At 48.1% G+C, this 20,085-nt stretch overlaps 1 protein-coding gene across 2 annotated transcripts; it reads left to right on the top strand.

Moving 5' to 3' along the window:
* Positions 1 to 1,360: 1,360 nt before the first annotated feature.
* ARHGAP25 (Rho GTPase activating protein 25) lies at positions 1,361 to 18,903 on the top strand. Of its 2 annotated transcripts, none has more exons than XM_042836138.1 (11): positions 1,361 to 1,759; positions 5,419 to 5,612; positions 7,768 to 7,837; positions 8,209 to 8,328; positions 9,374 to 9,581; positions 11,101 to 11,233; positions 11,668 to 11,741; positions 12,265 to 12,386; positions 12,616 to 12,821; positions 13,450 to 14,030; positions 14,786 to 18,903. In XM_042836138.1, the coding sequence occupies exons 1-11, from the start codon at positions 1,699 to 1,701 to the stop codon at positions 14,994 to 14,996; spliced, it is 1,980 nt and encodes a 659-aa protein (XP_042692072.1). In that variant the 5' UTR covers positions 1,361 to 1,698; the 3' UTR covers positions 14,997 to 18,903. The 2 variants fall into 2 exon arrangements, with proteins under 2 accessions (XP_042692072.1, XP_042692071.1); XM_042836137.1 differs by having other exon boundaries at positions 1,362 to 1,759; positions 7,750 to 7,837.
* The last annotated feature ends 1,182 nt before the right edge of the window (positions 18,904 to 20,085 follow it).

Below are 20,085 nucleotides of genomic sequence, written 5' to 3'. Positions count from 1 at the left end.
GGAACAACTGCACATGTTAACAAGAGGTCTTGAAACATCCCTCGGTATTGAATCTCGGGGAAATGGGCTGAAATCTCCCTTCTCTTGCATGTTGACAGATTTCATTGAACTGAACAGCCCAAAGTGGGCTGAATTCCCAGTGCACATCCTGGTGTTCTGTACCTACAGGGATGGAAAGCCTCAATCCAGAGCTGTCTGTGCTGTGAGCAGCATTCATGCAATGCTCCTTCCAGACCTATTTCTGATGCACCCAACAGATCCTAAGGAGAAAAAAAAAAAGAAAAAAAAGAAAAAAAAAAAAGAGAGAAACAAACAAAACCAAGTCCTGAGGCATTCCCAAATCTGGAGCATTTTGATACCTGGTGGGACCTGGCAGCAGGGTGGCTCTGTGTGTCTGTGTGCTGCCTGCAGGCTCAGAGCGTTGGGCTGAATTGCACAGGTTTGGGTTGAAGCACTTGCTGTGCTGTTTCCTTTCCGGAGGGAGGGAGGTGCAGCTTCCTGTTCACACGGGGCTTCTGTAAAAAAACAGATTGAAAAGCAAAAAAAGAAGTAAAAAATCAAAGCGCATGACTCCACGACTCCCTTATGCTCCCATTGCTTTCTACAGATAATATTAAGAGGAGGAAAAAATGATGCTCTACATTCTGGGCTCTCTGAGCTCAGCAGAAGCTGAGCTGGCTTCAGCTGTTAATTCATTTTTCAGAATTTAACCCAAATTTCCTGATCTGGCTGTAAAATCAGGCTCCATCTCCTTTCTCGAGGGTGAATTCCTCCTGGATTGAGGCCCTGATGGCAGCTGTGTGCAGCTCAGTGCACCCTGGGTGGGCCAATGGGGATGTGACAGCACAGAACTGATGGCTGCATCCTCTTTCACCCCAGCTCCCCATGCTGCTCGTTCTGCTTCTCCTTGGGGCAACTTCCCCCTCTTACAGGGCCCCATACAGGAGGAGATGGAGGTTGCAGCCCCCCGTCATCCCCTTCTGCCCCAACACCCACAGCGTTTCCCCAAGCAGCAGCTCCATTTTGCAGGCACCACTGTTGCAAACCAGGTGCAAAAACCCTAAACCACCTTTGAGTCATAGAATCACAGCATGGTTGGGTTGGAAGGGACCTTACAGCCCACCCAGCCCCACCTCCTACCGTGGGCTGATTCCCCCCACCAGCTCAGCATGCTCAGGGCTCCATCCGCAGCCTTGGGGCACCTCCAGGGAAATGACCCTCTTGTCACCTGGGGATGCAGTCAGACATTGAAGGACGCTATTCTGCAGCTGTGGTTGCTTTGCTCTGCTGCCCAGCAGTGCATTTCCCAGAACCCTGTGCTGGGCTTTGCTGCTGCGCCGAGTTCAGCCACTTCCCCAAATTCAGCCAACTGCAGCCCTGGGCTCCTGGTGCGGGTTGGGGCCACAGCACTGCGTCCCCACGCAAAGTGGAGCAAAAATTAAGGCAAAAGCAGTGCCTTGGCAAGAGGGGGAAGCAAGGCAAGAGCTTGGCGGGGCAGGAAAGGACTTTTATGGGGTTGCTTGCAGAGGAGGGAGGAGGAAGTAGGTTGGCAAAGCAGCCGTCAGCGGGCCCTCGCGCTGCGTTGGGGGATCAGACCCCTGGCAAAGAGGAGCCACGGGGCCATCCGAGCTCCTCTTCAGCACTTCTCCTAAGCTGCCCCCCCCCGGAGACCCAACGCCAAACCCTTTCTGATCCACGATGTCCCTCAAGCTGCCACGGAACTGGGATTTCCACCTGAAAATGGATGCTGCCAAAATAGGTACCGTGAGTGCTTCTTTCTGCCATTCTTCAGCCTTTTTGGGGTCTGCGGGGTGCTTGCGTTCAAGCCCTGCAGCCATTGCAGCTGCAGCCCAAACCCAAACCCCTTCTGGGTGTCGGCATGGGGACGTGGCCCTGGTGGCTGTGTTGGAGACAGCACATGGTTTGCAAATGATCGGCGAGAAATGCTTTGCAAGAATCTCTTCGCAAGAATTGCTTTGCGAAGCTGCACTGCTGTGCAGTGGGAACACAGCTGGGGTGGCCCTATGGGGTTGGGGACAGAGGGACTGGCAGCATGGAGCTGCTGCCCACTGGAAATACAGGTTTTGAGCCATTTGCTCCTTTTGCTCAAAGCCCATTTGCTCGTTTTGCTGAGCAGGTCTTGCAGGAGGTGGAGCGGTGCAGGTGGAGGAAGCATCCTCGCTCTTTCTCAGGTTTCTTCTCCCACCTGACGTCACCAATTTCCTCTCACCAGAGGTGAAAAGCCCCGTGTGGCTTTGCTGAATACTTTCCTGACTGCTCCCAGGCTTTGCACAGCTCCCATCCACTGTGAGATCCATTGCAGCACGAAAACCACTTTGAAATATTCTGAGGATTTTTCCTTAGGAGGAAGAGCCCCCCATGTTGGGCTGTATGGCCAAAATATCACAGCATTTGGGTCAAACAGCCAAGGAGAAGAGTTTAGAGGTGAAGAAGGAATTCATGAGTGTGTGCAGGCAGCAAAGCAGAGGTTCTTAATGGTGCCAAAACATGGCCAAGGTGCACTTTGGTAGCTTCATTAACCAAGCAGTCTCTGCAGTTCTGAGTTCATCCTAGATTGCACATCAGCTTGCAAGCTCATCTTGGCTGTGTTTTCTTGCAAAGGCTGTTGGGACTTTTATCTGAAGCCTGTTTGGCTGAGGCTGCCAAGCATTGCTCTGCACATGGCCCTGGTCACCTAAAGGTGCTCTGCAACACAAGGTGTGTGTGCAGGACCTGGGAGCTCAGCTCCTTGCAGTGACTCTCATCGCACTTTGGGGTACCTGCTCCTCTGTCTGCAGGGATGTGACTCACGGGTGGAAAATCATCTCAAATGAATCACCATTGCCTTTGCTGGATCCTCCTGGCTCTGTGCACTTCCCTCTGCATGTCACCAGTGGTGACCACAGCTTTAAGAGCCCTGGGACGGAGTGCTGAGTGCTGAGTGCTGTGTGCTTCCCCATGCTGAGATGAACACACACAGTTTATTTCCATTAAAGAGAAAGCTTCGTTTGCAATTCTCATTGTAAAACCTACTGTAGAATGTTTGCTTCTGCTGGGTTTCATTGCACGTCCCCAACATTCCCTCCAATGGGAATGCTTGCACGAGATGAGGATTTGGAGCAGGGACCAATGGTGATGCGGCACTGCAGTGGCACCTGCTGCAATGCCCCCTGCAAATGGCACTTTGGCAGAGCTCCTCTCTGCAGTGCCCAGGCTGGAGGAGGAGAGAGGCTGTTCTGGGGGAAACATTCAGCTTCGGAGGCGGTTACTGCAGGAAATGCTTTGGGGAGTGCAGTGTTTGCTCTCAGCAAACTCTTTCCTACCAGGGATGAAGGGCTGCAAACGCTGAGCCACCTTGGAAATAACTTTACCTCAACCCCACTGACCACAGGAGGTAGAAATATGGAAAAGTGGTCAGTGAGGGACCCACAGCCCTGGTATCTCTGGTTTTGTTTAAACTGAGGACTTTCTACTGGGCAAAAAATAGCAACACTGCTTGCAAAGCCAAGCTCTCCGCAGCAGCTCCCATTGCACACCTCTGTGTGAACTCTGCGGCCAAAGACTGCTCATGCAGTGGGTACAAACAAGCCTGCAAAGCTCTCTTTTGTACTTAAGTCAGCCCAGAGCACAGGCAGAGCGAAAATACACCTGCATGCATCATGCTCACGTATGTGAGGGATCATGGCAGGGCCCCACATGATAGCATGTCTGGTGTTTAGGAAGAGCTGATGAGAAAGCAAAGGGAACACAGTGTACTGCACTGTTCTATCTGCATCAGGGAAGAAGGATGAAAATAGGAACAAATTGTATCTCCAGCAAGGTCTGGGCTATTTTAGCTCAGCAATTTAAGCAGTGTAGCAGCAGCAGCGAGGTCACTGCCTTGACGCAGAGCAGAGCACTGATGCTGTGGTGATGGGCCGAGAGATTGAAATCATCAAAGAAGGGTAATCAAAAGTTCCCTTCTTCATAGAAGAGATGATTTTTCCTTACAATGCAGTACCTGAGCTGGGGAAGATCAATAGAGCTGGTGGATGGAGACAGCTCAGTTGGGATAACAGCATCACCCTGAACACCACTGCATCCCAAATTCCTATCAGCTCAGCTATGAGCATGGACCCAAAACTCACTGCCCAGGAGAGGGTGGCAAATCCCTTTCAAAGGTCCCTGCTCACAGTGTCCCACGTCAGCACCCAATGAGATACGAGTGGCACCTTCACCAAGCATTGGATGCTGATGTTTGGATTCACCATGCTTCTTTGGAAATGGATTTGCAATACTGTGGTGAGCTTGGAGTGCCCCATCCATGCTGAGCTCTGGAGGATGACGGCAGAACTCAGTGGAGCTTTTTGCTCCAGGGGATTTTGGAAGGGGAAGTAGGGCACAATCCTGATCTGCATCATCCCTGATGGATTTGCTAACCACACAGTGATAAATGCAAAATATTTTGCAGCTTCATGCTCCTCACGGGTGCCTATGTAGCTGCAATCCCAAATACCACCAGGCTGCAACGGCTAAGTGTTAATTTTCCATTTTTTAAAGCTTATCTTTTGCACAAGGCCAAGGAATCCCCCAGCACTGGCAGCTCTTGCTTTTGCAGCTCTGCTGACCAACTCAAGGGGGAAAGCATACACTTGGGTTCAGAGCACTGGCTCAGCCACAGCTTCCCTTTATCACCATCACCATTAGCTTTAGCAGGGGACATGTCAGAAGTCACCATGTGCAGAGCAGAGAAATTGAATTCCCCTGCAGTCACACACTTGGTTCCATCCTAAATGCTCCCCCCACTGGGCACTGGGGTCCTACAGTGCAGAGTAAAACCCTGCCAGAAATGATTCTTCCTGAGGCATTTGCTAGCAAAAATAAGAAGCTTTTATAGAGGGGCCATGTGCTGATCCATGGCACAAGATGCATGGGAAACATCCATGCAATAGGAGATGGGGGCACCGCAGTAGGAGATGGGACAGCAGCAAATCCCCCCTTGCAGCCTTGGAAATTTCCAGTCTCACTGCAGGAGTGCATCCCCTTTAGCAACATCATACAAAAGGCAAAACTTCATTTTCCAGGCAGTTTTGTTGCTGGTTTGCATTTTTTTGGGCCAGGCTGGATCACTCTGATCTCACAGCTGCAGCCTGTTTGGGGTGGGGATAAGAAAACACACACTGCCATTAGGGAGAAAGAAAAAAAAAAAGAGAGAAAAAAAGAAAAAGCTTATGATTTTCTTCTCGCTTGCAAGACAATGACTCCCACGCAGGAAAAAGGAAGCACTGGCTGATAGATACTGCAGCCACTTCCTTTACAATTAGCCAGCCAGTTTGCTGGGTGCAAGCAGAGGGGCTGAGAGCTCCCGCTGCTTGAATTGGGCTGGTGCCTCCATCCCCTCCATCCCCTCATCCCCCAATCCTGTCCCCATCCCCACAGCCCGCTCCAGGAGTGTGATGAGCGGTGAGGCCGTGACCCCCCAGCCTGGCCCCCCCAGCGCCATGGAGCGGCCACTGAAGCTGGGTTGGCTGAAGAAGCAGCGCTCCATCGTCAAGAACTGGCAGCAGCGCTACTTCGTGCTGCGGGGCCAACAGCTCTACTACTACAAGGATGAGGATGACACCAAGCCGCAGGTAGGCTGGGGACTTGCTTTGCTCTTTGGGGATGGGGCTGGAGTTTGGTTTTAAAGAGGGTTTGTTGCCTTGGGGTGGTAACAATGATGGGATATCCTCATAAGGATCTTCGTCCATGTGCTGAAATTTGTATGGTGCCCACAGGCATCGCCTGTCCTCCAGGACAACAGACGTAGGCCAGGGAGACGTGGCAGCGCTGTGTTTGGGATGAGCACATAGGGTACGTGAGATTGGACCCATCTCATGGGGTGCTTGTAGGAGAAAGCAAGCAATCTTTTGGTCTTGAGACAGCCCTGACAGACCTCGTGGCTGGGGTGGGAGATGGAGTGAGGGGCTCCTCTGAGGAGAGAGATGAGGAAAGGAAATCTTTCTCCAGCCCTTCAGTTCACATCCTATCCTGGCAGGGGGCTGGGCCACGTGGATGGGGTTTGTTCCTTGGCCCTCTTCCACCCTGCACAGCTGCAGGAAACCTGTCCACTGCCTGCTCCTTTCAGAGCTAGAAAGTTGCTGTGTTTGGATGGTTTTTGGATCTCCAAGAGATCACAGCATGCACATAACCCTGTGCACAATGCCTGCAATCCCTACTGCGGCACGATTTAGGTGTCTGTACCCAATGTCCCCAGCCTTGCCAGCCACACCAGTGTTTGGGTCTCTTATGGGGCTGCGATGAACCCTCTGTGGTACCCACCCAAACCATTGCTCAGGGGATGTGTTGGAATACAATTGCTGGGAGGAAATCAGCTTGTTTTCCCGATGTTTGTGGATAATTTCAACCGTGTTCTCCACACTGTGAGAATTTTCACCACCATCTTTTGCTTGTTCTGGGGGAAAGAGCTTCCTTTTTGCCAGAAAAGATGTTCAGTGTGCAAACTGGTGCCAGCAGCAAAAACAATTCCAAGCTAACACAATTCCAAAGGGGAAAATGATCAGCAGAGCCTGGGGTGAAACAAGGGGCAGACGTGACGGGACAGATACCCTGTTTATGGCTTTTTCCCCTCTCAGAGGTGTTTGGGAAGAGCTGTTTCCCCAGCTCTAAATAGAAATGTAGAAACTGAAAGTGCTGTATCAAAGCTGATTGCTGCTTTCAGCAGCCCTCCCCATCAGCACACCTCGCTTCAAACTGTTCCCACTAACATTCAGCTTAATGCCACCATGTCTGGGGCTCTTGGAGAGCTGATGGTTGAATCCTCGCTGCCCATAGGAACCCAACAGCTTTCAGAAGCCTGAAATTAGGGAGAAACATCACTATTTCTGTCCCTGTAGGCTGCCAATGCTGACTCATACACCCGCTCCATCCCACGCGCCTTGTCTGCTCCCCACCCATCCCCTCCCACAGTGACCAAGCTGTTGGCTCTGTTCATTTGTGAAAGGAAGAACCAAAGGAAACAGCTGCTTTCTGCTTTGCTTTTCTTTTTTTTCCTTTCTTTTTCTCAATTTTCTTCTTTTTTCTCTGCCCCTCTCCTGTAAACTTTTTCTGTTTTGTTTTTAAGTGGCACTGTGTTACATGAAGAAATTTCCTGTTCCAGTGCAGCAAAAAGAGGCTCTCTATGCACTGTCACGTCCCTTCTCCTTTGCACTTTCTTCCTCTATCCCCAACAGGGGTTAAAAAAACATGAGAAAGGAGGAAAACATGAGAGGGGAGGAAAAAACAGAAGAGGAAATCAAACAGTGTTCTCATTCTGAAAATAACTTCAACAGAAAAACTGGCATTTAAGGAGTTATTGCTTGAAGTCATTTTTAGGAAATACACACATATGTATTTATATATATATATATATATATGCATCCTTTATGAAGTTATTTTGAGGATATATATATGTATATATAAAGGAGTTGCCATCCCAGGAGATGTTCAGGAAAAGAGTAGATGTGCCACTTGGGGACGTGGTTTAGTGGGCATGGTGGGGGTTTGTTGGGGTTGGACTGGATGATCTTGTGTTTTCTTCCAACCTTAATGATTATATATATAGATATATATACACACATTTATTTTTAATGAGAAAAACTGCAATGAAAAACTCAGTTTCTGCAATCTGTCTCAAACAAGGGAGTCTGATGCCCAGGACTGACACTACCTCGTGTCACCTCTCAGAGGTGGGACGTGGGGATTGGCAGCTCCTGCTCTGCTTGGTCCTAGGGCTGCCTGTCTCTCCAGGGAAGCACCATCAAGGAGGTGGCTAGCAACCCAGAGGAAGGAGGGAAATTTATCTTTGAAATTATCCCAGGTGAGAATGCTTCCTTCTGTTTCATTGCATGCTTGTTGGGATGGACTGATGGCCCCAAACCATTTGGGCAGGTCATTGTGCCTGCCCTTTTCCTCCCATTTCTTTTCAACACCTCCCCCAGCACTGCATAAAAAAACAGTGTCTTCCTTTCAACATCCATGTGCTGGAACATCCCATGTTGTCACATTAAGCACTTTCTGTTCCCTTCTTAAAGCTTCGGCGAGGCTGAAACATTAGAGAGCTGCTTCCTTTCTCAGCCAAGCAGATGTTATTAGGGAAACCAGGAGCCAAAAATATTCAGCAAAGACAAGAAGAATTTGCCATTCCTACCCCAACCTTCACTATACATGGTCTATAAATGCTTTTTGCAGGGCTCTCTGGAGACCAGAGCCGGGCTGGGCAGGATACCTGTGTGCTCATGGCCAGCTCCCAGTCCGACATGGAGGAATGGGTTAAATCCATCCGACGGGTGCTGGGTTCAACCTCAGGAGGTAACAGGCAGTGGGATCAGCCCTTGGAGGGGTGGTTTCATAGCATCTCACACTCCATGCTGCTGCTGAGCAAGGGTTTCAAAGCTGGGCTCCTAATTCCAAGAAAATGGGACATGCAATGCTTTAGAGACCTTCCTTGAGGCTGGACCTCATGGTGTTAGTCTGCTGCAGAGTTAAGCAAATGGCCATCAGATTTCCCTGCTGCTTTCAACCTCTTTTGGGAGCCTCTTCATTGCCCCGTTGACTCCAGAAATTGTCATTCTTGAGAACAACTCCAATTCCTTCCTACTGAAGGATCCTATTCCTAGCTCCCCTTCCCACTCAATCCATTCTATGGTCAGTGACATTCAATGAATCATTGATAAGCCACTGAAAAAAAGTCTCACCTTCTCCCTGCCACTTTTCCTTCTTTGCTTTTCCCTTTGCCTTTCTCTGCCTGGTCCTCCTTCCTCCATTCTCTCTGCAGACTCTGCCTTGGGCACACCATCACCTGCCCCATGTGATAGATCCCCACTCGTGGTCAGGGAGGGATCAGACAAAACCCATCAGAAGAACACACCTTGAAATTGCCACCGTGGGCAACGCCCACAAAAGAAGCAGCAAAGCTCACTCCAGCCACTCTTCAGTGCACTGAGAGGGAAAGGGGAGGTTCAGGTTGGGTGTTAGGAACAATTTCTTCTCTAAAAGAGTGGCAGGGCACTGGCACAGGCTGCCCAGGGAGGTGGTCAGGAGCTGTGGAGATGTGGCACGTGGGGACATGGACAATAATGGGGATGGGTTGGGGTTGGACTTGGAGACCCTGGTGATCTTTGCAACCTTAATAATTCCATAATTATACAGTTTAATCATTTTGGGAATATAATTGTTTGGAGGATGTCCCATTTTGCTATTATTTCTCTGGGAGCAGTTCCCTTCGCACCTCAGCTTGCACAGCTTTTGGGAGCTCTCACTTTTAGGAAGAAGTGCTGCTGTCCCTTTTGCACATACCACTGAGCACCTCAAGCAAAGCTGTTGGGCTCCTCTAACCCCAGTGTCTTCTTCCTAGCGGTGTTTGGCCAACGCTTGGCAGAGACCATGGCCTACGAGCAGAAGTTTGGGCAGCACCAGGTGCCCATCCTGGTGCAGAAATGTGCTGAGTTCATCCGGGAGCACGGGGTGAATGAAGAGGGCATCTTCCGCCTCCCCGGCCAGGACAACCTGGTGAAGCAGCTCAGGGATGCTTTTGATGCTGGGGAAAGGCCATCATTTGACAGGTAATGTTGATTCCCTATTTTCTGCTCAGCTTGCACACCAAAATCTGGGGAAAAGTGGCCTCTCCCCCCTGCAGGAACTCAGCAGTGCACTGATGGAGACTTGGGGCCAGCAGAAGGGTTCAGCACACAGAGAGGGGCTCAGCAGAAACCCTTCGAAAGGGTTATTATGAGAGATGGATCTGTGGGAGGAGTTTAGGGACACCAGAGATCCACACAATGAGTGTTGTTCCAGACAGCAAAGAAGGCAAAGGGAAAAGCCTACAAAGCACATCAGCTAAGGACAGAGGTTTGGGGAAAGAAGAGCAAGAAGAGGAGTGCAAATATGTTCAGAGAATACCCTAAACCTCACAGAAGTAATTTCTTACCCTGACAGCCCATTGGCTGCTTTTCCCACAGAGAAATAAGAGAGGGATTTTGGCTGCTCAAAAGCTGCTTTCTCCCAAATCCCTTCCTCTGCCGGGCTGAGAAGGAAAAGCAAATCCCCTAAAGCCAAGAGAGCCCCCTGGTGCTGCCTATAACCCCCAGGGAGTCTCTGGGGAGAGGTGTTTGCTGCTTTCGAAGCATAACAATCCCAGCCCTTCATTTTGCAGCTGAGTATTTCTTGCCTTCTGTGTCCCCGACACACTGTGTCCTGTTACAACCTGTAGGGGGGTCATAGGAAGGTGAAGCTTTTATTTTTTTGCATAATGGTGTTTTGCAGCAAGGGAAGTTGGCACTGCTCCTTGTACCCTGCCACGTTAACCCTACAGGGCTCAGATGAGCATCACTGCAGCACCTCCTGTGCACTTCACATAAAATATATCTTCAGCAAGGCCAGTAAAGGGGTTTCCAGAAAGGTGAATACTGCAAGGTGCTGAGTTTGCAGCCAGTTTGGGTTTGCACTGGCACACACAAAGCACAGCATGACTGCGGGGGGAGCCTTGGAAAACTGTTGGTAAAGCCCAGGCATCCAGGATATCTATTGGTAAGCCCTACAAAAATATGGCTCTGAAAAAATTCCTCTGTGATTCTGTGGGTTCGTTTAAAAACCCCAACCAATCCTAAAAATAAATGAGCTGGGAGATTTTTGCTAGAGGTTTATAAGAGTTTAAGCAACTTCAAGGTAGGTCAAATGAGAGACTTACTGTCTTGACAGTATCCTTTTGACATAATGTAAACTACATGGTATGCAAAGCTGCAAACATCTGGCCCAGCAGAACATCTTCAGTAATTGCTGTTAATCTTCCAAACCCCAGGCAATGCAGAGTGGGGAGCTCCTGCCAAACCTGTGAATGCCTGCAGACTGGGTTTGCATGCAAAATTCAGCACAGGTTGAGGATGTGCAGCAGGGAGAATCTTCACCAAGCAGATTATTCGGCGAAGTGGGGCCATTCCCTGACTTGGGGTGCCCTGTGAGCTGCTACTGGCTTTTTGTTTTTCCCTGTTTATAGTTCTGCAGCTCATGCATCTATACACAAAGCATGGAGCAGGGCAGGGATTGCTCGCTGGCTGGGTTTGGGTCTCACCTGTGGCTTTGCAGGGACACGGATGTGCACACTGTGGCCTCTCTGTTCAAGCTGTACCTACGGGAGCTTCCTGAGCCAGTTGTGCCGTGGATACAGTATGAAGATTTCCTGCTCTGTGGCCAGATGCTGGACGTGGACCAGAAAAAGGTACAGAAGTGCATTCGTTTCTCTCCTTCTGGACTTAAAATCAAAGCTTAGGTTTCCATAGCAGATCTAAGGCATGACAGCAGCTTCTGCAGCTGCTGTCCTGTGGTGGAAGGCTCCAGGTAGCAGCAAGGATGGGAGCAGGGGTGTGGGTGGGAGTCAGATGAGTGAAATGCAATGAGAGCTGCCCTGTCCTAATGCTGTGTTTGGGTGGAAAAGCAAGAAGGTACTCGTGGGCACTGCTCCTATGCGCATGAAAATGAGACAGAGAGCATCCCCTGTCTGTGCTGGGTCTCCCTAAGAAATGGCATGGCCACAGTTGCAAGCAAATGCCAGGAGGTGACACCACACAGGGATGGCTGGAGCAACACAGAGCCTCTCTTCAACCCATGTACACCCGTGCATCTTCACAAAGCTGTTCCTTAACTTGCATTTAGGGGCATCAGGACCTCCTGAAGCAGCTGTCTCTTCTTCCCAGAGACAACTACAACCTTCTCAGCTACATCTGCAGGTCAGTCCTTTGCATCAGATACAAACAGCTCCAGTTAGATGGTGAGGAGGAATATCACCCTAAAGACAGGCTGACTCACCATCAGCCACTAGATCCTGACTTTTAAGAGAGTTTCCACCATTGGGCTGAACATCTCAAAGATATCTGAGTGTGAATGCATACGAACTCACTTATGAACTCCTGAGAATATAAACCAGCATAGCTTTTTTTTAACACAAAGCTTTGCATAATGAAGCAGCCAGCTTTCACCCTGAGTGATGTGTGATTTTTCTCTGGTTGTTAAATACTGGATGGATTTTTCCCCTTTTTTCTGTTTTTTTGGGGTGTGTGTTGGCCATCACATGGTGGTTTTCTTACTGCCACCAACAAGACCCAGCTCCAGCATACATTTGTAAGGCACTTACGTTCTTCTATGCTTGGGAATTAGAGGATGAGAACAGAGTAATTGGATATCTAAGGTATCTAAGGCTTTTGTACAGTCTTCTTTCTCTGATTGGAAATGCTTGCCCTTGGGTCCTGATAGGTTTCTGTACGAAGTACAGCTGAACTCCGGCGTCAACAAGATGAGTGTGGATAACCTGGCAACAGTGATTGGAGTGAACCTCATCAGACCCAAGATAGAGGATCCTGCAACTATTATGAGAGGTGAAAGTGACTCCTGGAATAACTGATGTCTATTTAGTATACTGAAGTACAAATTTGCACCCACAAACTTGAAAATTAAAAACCTGAAATTAAATATTTTCTAACCTCAGAAATTGTGTATTCCCTCCAAGGATTTCATGCAATTCAGGAATTTGGTGAATTTTGCTTAGAGAGGTGTGAAATACTTAGAAAAACAAATGAAACTCAGAGAGTCTCTGATTTCTTCCAGGCACGCTGCCAATCCAGAAAGTGATGACCGTGATGATCAGCAACCATGCAGACCTCTTTCCCCCATCCAAGGACGTGCCGCCCTCCCCAACAACCCAACAGAATGACAAGAAAGCCCCCATCCTGCGCAGCTCCGTGGGCTGGGACTCTGCAGAGGACTCCACATTGCCCAGGGCAGAGAGCTCAGTCCAAAGGCAAATGGCAAGGGTAGGTCCTTGGGGAATAAAACAGGAGCCCAATAAATGGCTGGTTAATGACTGCGGGATCAAATGGGTCAGCAAGCCGTATGAGGGCTTGCTATTTATAGGATAAAGAACCGTAACTGTCATCCCTGGAAACAGATCTGGAAAACAAGCTCTTTCCTCTGGAAAACTTACTGTTCTTGGAAAAATGGTTCTTTTACCTAAAGTTTTTTTAGTTAAAAGGCAGAAGAGATGAAGCTTTTTCCGTTTGTGTTGGTGATGTGAAAACATTGAGGGGTAAAGTCTTTTGTCAGAAGGAAATAACCTCAGCAGAGAACTCTTCTTAAAGGAAAACGCAATGTAATCCAAAATGGAGTCACGGAGTGCCTTGGGTTGGGAGAGACCTCAAAGCCCACCCAGTTTCAACCCCTGCCAGTTTCAACTGGTTGCCCCCAAGCAGATCAGGTTGCCCATCCACAACTTCTCTGGGAGCAGTGCCAGGGCCTTACCAGCTGGTAAATGCCAATTCTTATGGACAAGCTGTGGCCATTCCTGCTGTGTGAGTCAACGTGCCCTTTGTCAATATTGAGGTCTCTGCAGTCACTGCCCACAAACAAAATGAGAGATCCTAATGCTTCCACTCTGTTTTGCAGAAAGACAACCCAAGTGCCAGCTGTGCTCCTGGGCTGGCTGTGAGCTCACGTGCACCCAGCGAAGATACTGGCGTGCAACCATCCAAAGATACACTGGGAATGTGGAAAATGCAAGCAAGGAAAAGGACTCAGACTTTACCTAACAGAAAATCCTTCCTGACTGCTGCATCTCCAGGGGAGAAAGGCAGCAATGACAGGAACGACATATTTAACAATGACTTTTGGAAAGGCTCCACACAGAGCAACCCACGTTCTGTGCTCACTGAAGGACATAAGAGAACGTTATCTCATGATCTTTTCAAGCTGCTTGATCTTCACCGGGCTTCAACTTATGACGTGCCCACCTCCCATGTGGAAAGCAGCAGCTCCAGCCCCAGTCCTGCCAGCAGCTGCTCTGATAAGGAATTCCAGCCCTGCCTCAGCCCCTGCCATCAGCCCCAGGAGCCAACCAGCCCTGCCAGCAGCCCTTCTGAGGTGTTCCAGCCTGCTCCAGAGAGCATGGAGCCCCTGCAAAACATGGTCCTGAAGCTGCAGAGAGAAATGGATGCGCAAAAAGAGACTTACGAAGAGCAGATTAAAAGGTAACGTGCTGCCATGCGCTGCTCCAAGGGTTGGTAACATCTTTATTGCAGCAGCAGAACTGCATAGGATTATTTACCAGCAATACCCTACAGCATATAACTGCAATGACTAAGGAAAAAATACAGCATTATAGTACATTATCTCAAATTCAATTCTGTGTGCTGTGCTCTCATGACTTAGTAGTGTGTTACTGCATTGTTGACATTCTGTAGTTCTTATTACATCATTGTATGCTACTATAATATTTTTGCAATAATTACATAGTCGTATTTATCATTATTATACTATTATAGAATCATAGAACTGTTTGAGTTGGAAGAGACCCCAAAAGGTCATCTCCTCCAAACCCCTGCAATGAACAGTGACACCCACAGCTCGATCGGTTGCTCAGAGCATGTCCAGCCTGACTTTGGGTGTCTCCATGGATCAGCGTGCACCACATCTCTGGCAACCTGTGCTAGTGCCTCATTGCCCTCGTTGCACTATCCAGAATTCAATAGCAGTATTATTACTGCATGCAATGGTTGTAGCCATCACTGTAACTACAGCTTCACATACTGTTATCATATCATTATATACCACAGATGTTGATTTCTTGCACTGATGCACGCAGTGATGATCAGGGGATCAGGACAGCACCTCCTCTAGCTTGCTTTACTGCTTAACAGCAGAGAGGTCAGAGTTCTGGAGAGTCAAACTCTCACTTCTCATCTCTCTTCTGCTCCAAACCTTTGTGTTCTGTTTCTGTCTGCAGCCTCGAGAAGGAAAACTACGACGTTTGGGCCAAAGTGGTGAGGCTGAACAAGGACATTGAAAGGGAGAAGAAGAAGTCTGAGGAGCTGGAGCTGAAGCTGAAGAACATGGAGCGCTTGCAGGAGGACTTGGAGAAGAAAAACAAGATGCTTGAGGAGGAGATAAAAACCATTGCTAAATCCAGGAGTAAAAGTGATGCCAAAACCAACTAGGAGATGACATCCAGCTGTGCACAAACATAAAATGCAGCTGCACGAATCCAAAGGAATTGCCAAGCAGGACCTGAGTCAGGGACTTGCGTGTCCAGTGCCCGGCAACTGGCTGTGGGCTTGTGTGGAGGAAGGAGCCTGGAATTTAGAGGCTGGTTTATGCTCTGAAACAGGAAATTTCCAAAATACTGTTTAGCTTTTTCTTGTGTGTTTTTTCAAGTCCTCTTTCAGCTGCTCAAGTTACCTGTAGAACAGGCCGATACCTCGTGCTGCTCAATCAGAACATCTTGCACACAAAAACCCCAAAGCAACGAGAGTCCTTCCTGCCAGCCAGCTGGCTCTGTATTGGAGACACCACCAGTGCTTCTGAGTGGAACAGAACATCCCTAAATCCTGGAGCTGGGAAGATGGAAAACCCCCAAAGTCTTGGGTGGCACAGCCCATCTCACAGCATGCCTGGAAGCTGGGCTGCAAATGCTGTCAGCAACACAACCGAGACATTTGCATCAACATATGCACTTGGTTATTGCTCTTATAGAGCAAGAGAAGCCCAGACAGCTTGTTGTGTCCATCAAGAAACCTCGTGCCCCATCCCTTGTTGTGCTGTGCAAGACTCATTGATAACAAGGCTCCAGCTGTGAAATCACAAAAAACACAACTTCTTCAGTTAAATTGCTCTTCACGCATTTAAACTTGCTGATTCTTACAGCCATATGTATATAAACCCAGCATGGTCGCTGTTGAGGCTTTGGAGTTTCACACACCCGTACATGGAGCTCTCTATCTTTCATTATTTCATCAGGATTCTCTTGGCCCCTTGATGAAACCAGGAAACCTGGGTTTGCAACCCAGTGATGATGCTGGGTCTCTGCCCATCACTTGCTGCCATTGGCATGAGGACTAATCAACATGGCTAATTGTAAACGTGTTGCTTTGGCTGCTTGCTTTTGCACTGCCTGCCACTGAGTCTCCACGTTGCTGCTGAAGCTTTTGTTGTAGGAAAAATAGAACAAGACCCTGAAACCTCATTGATATTTAGAAGGGTGACCCACAACACACAGCCTTGGCCCAGCCAGGGTACAGAAAGGGGATCATCAGGAGTTATCAACAAAGACTTGTAGGACTAAATGCACTCTTTTGTGCCAACCACAATGGAGTTAATGCAAATGGATTGCTGTTTCTGAGGACTTGAAGTGAAAGTTCAGCTCCAGACGGGCTGCAGAACTGCTTGGCAGAGATCTGCAAAGAAAAGAGGACTGAAGAGAGAAAGAGATGCAAAAGAGACTGTGAAAAGAGAAAGATGGGAGTGGGAAAGTGTTTGTAGAGAATAAAAGCCATTATTGGGTACGTAGCACTTGCTGTGGGGGAGTTCTGTAGCCCTGAAGCTGACAACTCCTCAAGCTCAAGCTCAGACATAGTGCATGTATTGAATCTGTCCTTGCTCAGCCATGGTTGGAAAATCCAGGTGAAGAAAATGTGTGTAAGAGTCGAGCTGCATTTAGGAGCCTGACCCATAAACAGAACATTCCCATGAACTCAGACCTCAGAACTCAGACTGGTGGAGTGGGTTGATGGTTGGACCAGGTGATCTTAGATGTCTTTTCCAACATTCCTGGTTCTGTGATCTAGTCATGAGGCCTGGGAATCATTTGGGGAGATGTTTCTCCATCAGGTCCAGGAGAAACATTGTGAGCATTGGGCTGGAAATGCCACACGCTCTTTTCTGTGCAGATCAAAAGTGTGAAGAGGCAAATAATTCCTCCACGGCCCACAGCAAAGCATGATGACGTGGGAAGGCTTGGCTGCAGCTCAGAATGCTGTGATTAGGACAAGTGCACATTAATTTAGTATAAACTGTGCATTCCCCCATTTCCGTTGCAGATAGGCAAAATAACCTCTATCAAACCACAGCTGTTTCTGAGGAGCAGAGTAGCTTCTTTGAAGATATTCTGCCCATTAAAATGTGGAATGTTTATAGTGGTCATATTTAAAAGATAGACTTTCCAATGGAGGTCAGGTGGCCTGGAAATTCCTAAGTGCATGGGGGGAGCGAGCAGCTTCTGAGAGCAGCATGGGCATCATGTGAGCTGATGGGTTCTGTGGGATAAAAAAAACTGTTTTGGTTTGTTTTTTGGGGGGGTTTTTTTTTGGAGAGAGAGAGATAGCAATGGGTTTAGAGAAGCGTGGGTCTGCCCATGACTGACATATAGAAACAGCCCCATGGGTACACCTCTCCACTCAAAGCCTGAACGTTGGCCGTGCCCAAGTCCTGCTCTGGATGTAATGCACTTCCAGATCTTCTGCTGTAGACAGCAGGACATGAGGTTCTCTGAAAACTGACTGATGTATGACCTATGCTTCAGAGCTGCTACTGTCACATAAAAATACATTATTTTTATTTACAAGAGAATAAATAATAATCCCTGTACGCAGATCAGTCTGGTCCTGGGCATCATAGAGTTAGAAAGTTGCATCACCAGAAAGGCTTTTTCAGGCCCTTAGCCATCACACTGCACAGCCACAGGGGATAAAAGCATCCCCTACAAGACAGTGGGAAAGCTTGTGAGATAGCCTAAAAAACACCCATGGGATTTTTCTTTCTCTGTAAGAAAGAAACTTCCAAATTAAAGCAACTAAACCCACAGATCTGAATGCACCTCAATCTACTAAATCATATAATTATAAGGGTTGGAAAAGACCTCTAAGATCTCAAGTCCAACCCAACCCATCCCCACCATGCCCACTAACCATGTCCCCAAGTGTCACATCTCCACCACCTCGCTGGGCAATAAGTGTCAACGCATCACCACTCTAAGATTTTTTTCCTATATCATGCATTATGGAGCGGAGATGTGACTTCTTATATGACATATTTTAGCCCTGCTCTCATTGTCTAGCATTCTTTACACTGTAGCAAAAATCTGTTTTGCTTTTCTTTGGGATTTATTGCATTCATTTAGTAATTCACTTTGTTGTATCCTGGCATTTAGTAGGCGTGAGAGGCAAGAAAGTAAAATTATCCTTCCCACACTCTTCCTGCTGGATCCCAAGCCAGTCACGCTTATGCTGACTTGTCCCCTCATATTTTATCAAAATCACATTTTTGGCATGATAGTAACTTTCCTTTTTTGGCTTGGCTACTGCAGAAAATAGCAAGTTGCAGTGGGAGGCGAGGTAGACGTGTGGGAAATGTGTCCAGCCATTCTTTAGGATGGCTTGTGCAAAGGAAAGGAAAGCAGTGAGAACATGTTGTTCTCTCCAGGAATGAGAGACCATTGTATGTCCTTCCTGCACATACTTGATACCTCCAAAGCAAGTTGATTTTAAGAAGAAGGCAGCTCTTAATTTCAGCCAAATACACAGCCTGAGTGATGCGAAGTTGGGTGCAGTTTTCCTGACTGTTAGGCTCAACCTTCAGCACACAGCAAATCCACCAAGATGAAAACCCCAATAAGCAGAGAGCTCAGCAAGGAGGCAGCATCTTATTTACCCCCTGTGTGAGAGGCTTCCAAAAAAGCCATTTTTCATGCATAGCCCTGCCCAAAAGGGTGCCTAGGTGCCATCAACACCTTCTGAAAATTTGCTTTATCGCATATAAAAACACAACATGATATTTCAGCCCTCTTCACACCACACACTGTTAACAGGAACTGGGAACAGAGAAACGTTCCTTTAATGTCGTCAGCTGGCCGTGATGCTGTTTGCCACGTCCAGGGAGATATTTCCAAATGAGAGCATTTTGGAAGCAGCCAGAGAGGTGAGGACAGACTTTGACCTCTTGTTAAAGAAGTTGAGATTGGTTTGGCATCTGCTTCCCAAGCATGTGAGACGACGATTTTTTGCTCTTTCCACAGAAGTATTGCCTTGTTTCCTTCCTCAGCTTCCTCAGTGACAAGGACCAAGCACCCCAAGGACAGTTAGAATCATAGGAAAAGTAGAATCACAGAATGACTTGGGTTGGAAGGGACCTCGAAGATCCTCCAGTTCCAACCCCACTGCCATGGGCTGGGTTGCCAACCACCAAATCAGGTACCTGATCAGGTTGCCCCATCCAGCCTGGCCTTGAGCACCTTCGGGGATGGGTATCCACATCCCTTGATCTGTTCCCAACACAACAGCTTCAGACAATACCTGTGAGCAAAATGTCAACTGTCCGTGGAAACTGTGGTGCTTCCACACACATACGTGGAGTGGGAGAATCCTTATTTCTCACTGACTTGTTGCTATCCACTGTGAACAAGTCTGAAATGTGGATAAATAGCATTTACAGGCTGCACAGTATACAGGCTTACAAACTCACTGTTGCCATGGGACTGGATCTTTCCCCTAGCTGGCAGTGGGAGGAAGTTGGCTTAGGGTCAAGGATGGCGCAAGAAGTTACAAAAAAGCTCCAGGAGATTAAATTGCTGTCATCCACTCAGACCTGCTTCTGCTCACTCAAATATAAAGCTTTGCTAATAATGGCAAGCGGAATTGCTTTTAGGAATAAATCATAGAAAAACCTCCATTCCATTATATCAGGATACTCAGAAATCCCATTCAGGAACACCAACCAAGGCAAAGCCCCCCCAGCATCCCATCAAAACATGGAGCCATGGGCATCTACACTGTCTTTTTAGGACACTGACGTCGCGCTCAAGAGATTAGAATGCTTTTTGCTTGACCTTCCACATACCATAGCAGTCCATCCATTTAAGGTACCTGCCAACCAAAGCCGTTCTATGAATCTATGATCCTATTTTATCTTGGATGCCAGTGAGCGAGGAGCCCATTGCCATTAAGCTGAGCCTGCATCAGTGCAAGTCTTGCAGTGGTTTGGCCAGGAAAGGCAAAGAAGGTTGCAGCAGATGACTCAATGCTCAACGTATGAGTAAAAATCATGAGTTCTTCTGCCTTGACAAAAGTCAGATTTTTGTTTTCCAACACAGAAGTCTTTGAAAATGTTTGCACCATGCAGAACCAGAGCCAGATGCGCAAGTCTTGGATCCCAACATCTATAAATATTTGGAATAATAACTAGCTTGCCAGACTTGCGAGACAACCCTTCCTGCCTGTCCTGGAGCTCGTTAGCCCCCCCCAGGCTGTGCCAGGA

This window comes from Centrocercus urophasianus, unplaced genomic scaffold (assembly GCF_019232065.1).
Source record: "Centrocercus urophasianus isolate 14NV4802_14NV808 unplaced genomic scaffold, USGS_Curo_1.0 seq_58, whole genome shotgun sequence".
NCBI lineage: Eukaryota > Metazoa > Chordata > Aves > Galliformes > Phasianidae > Centrocercus > Centrocercus urophasianus.
Note: the sequence above shows the minus strand (reverse complement) of the source record. Positions and strands in the feature narration are given on the sequence as shown.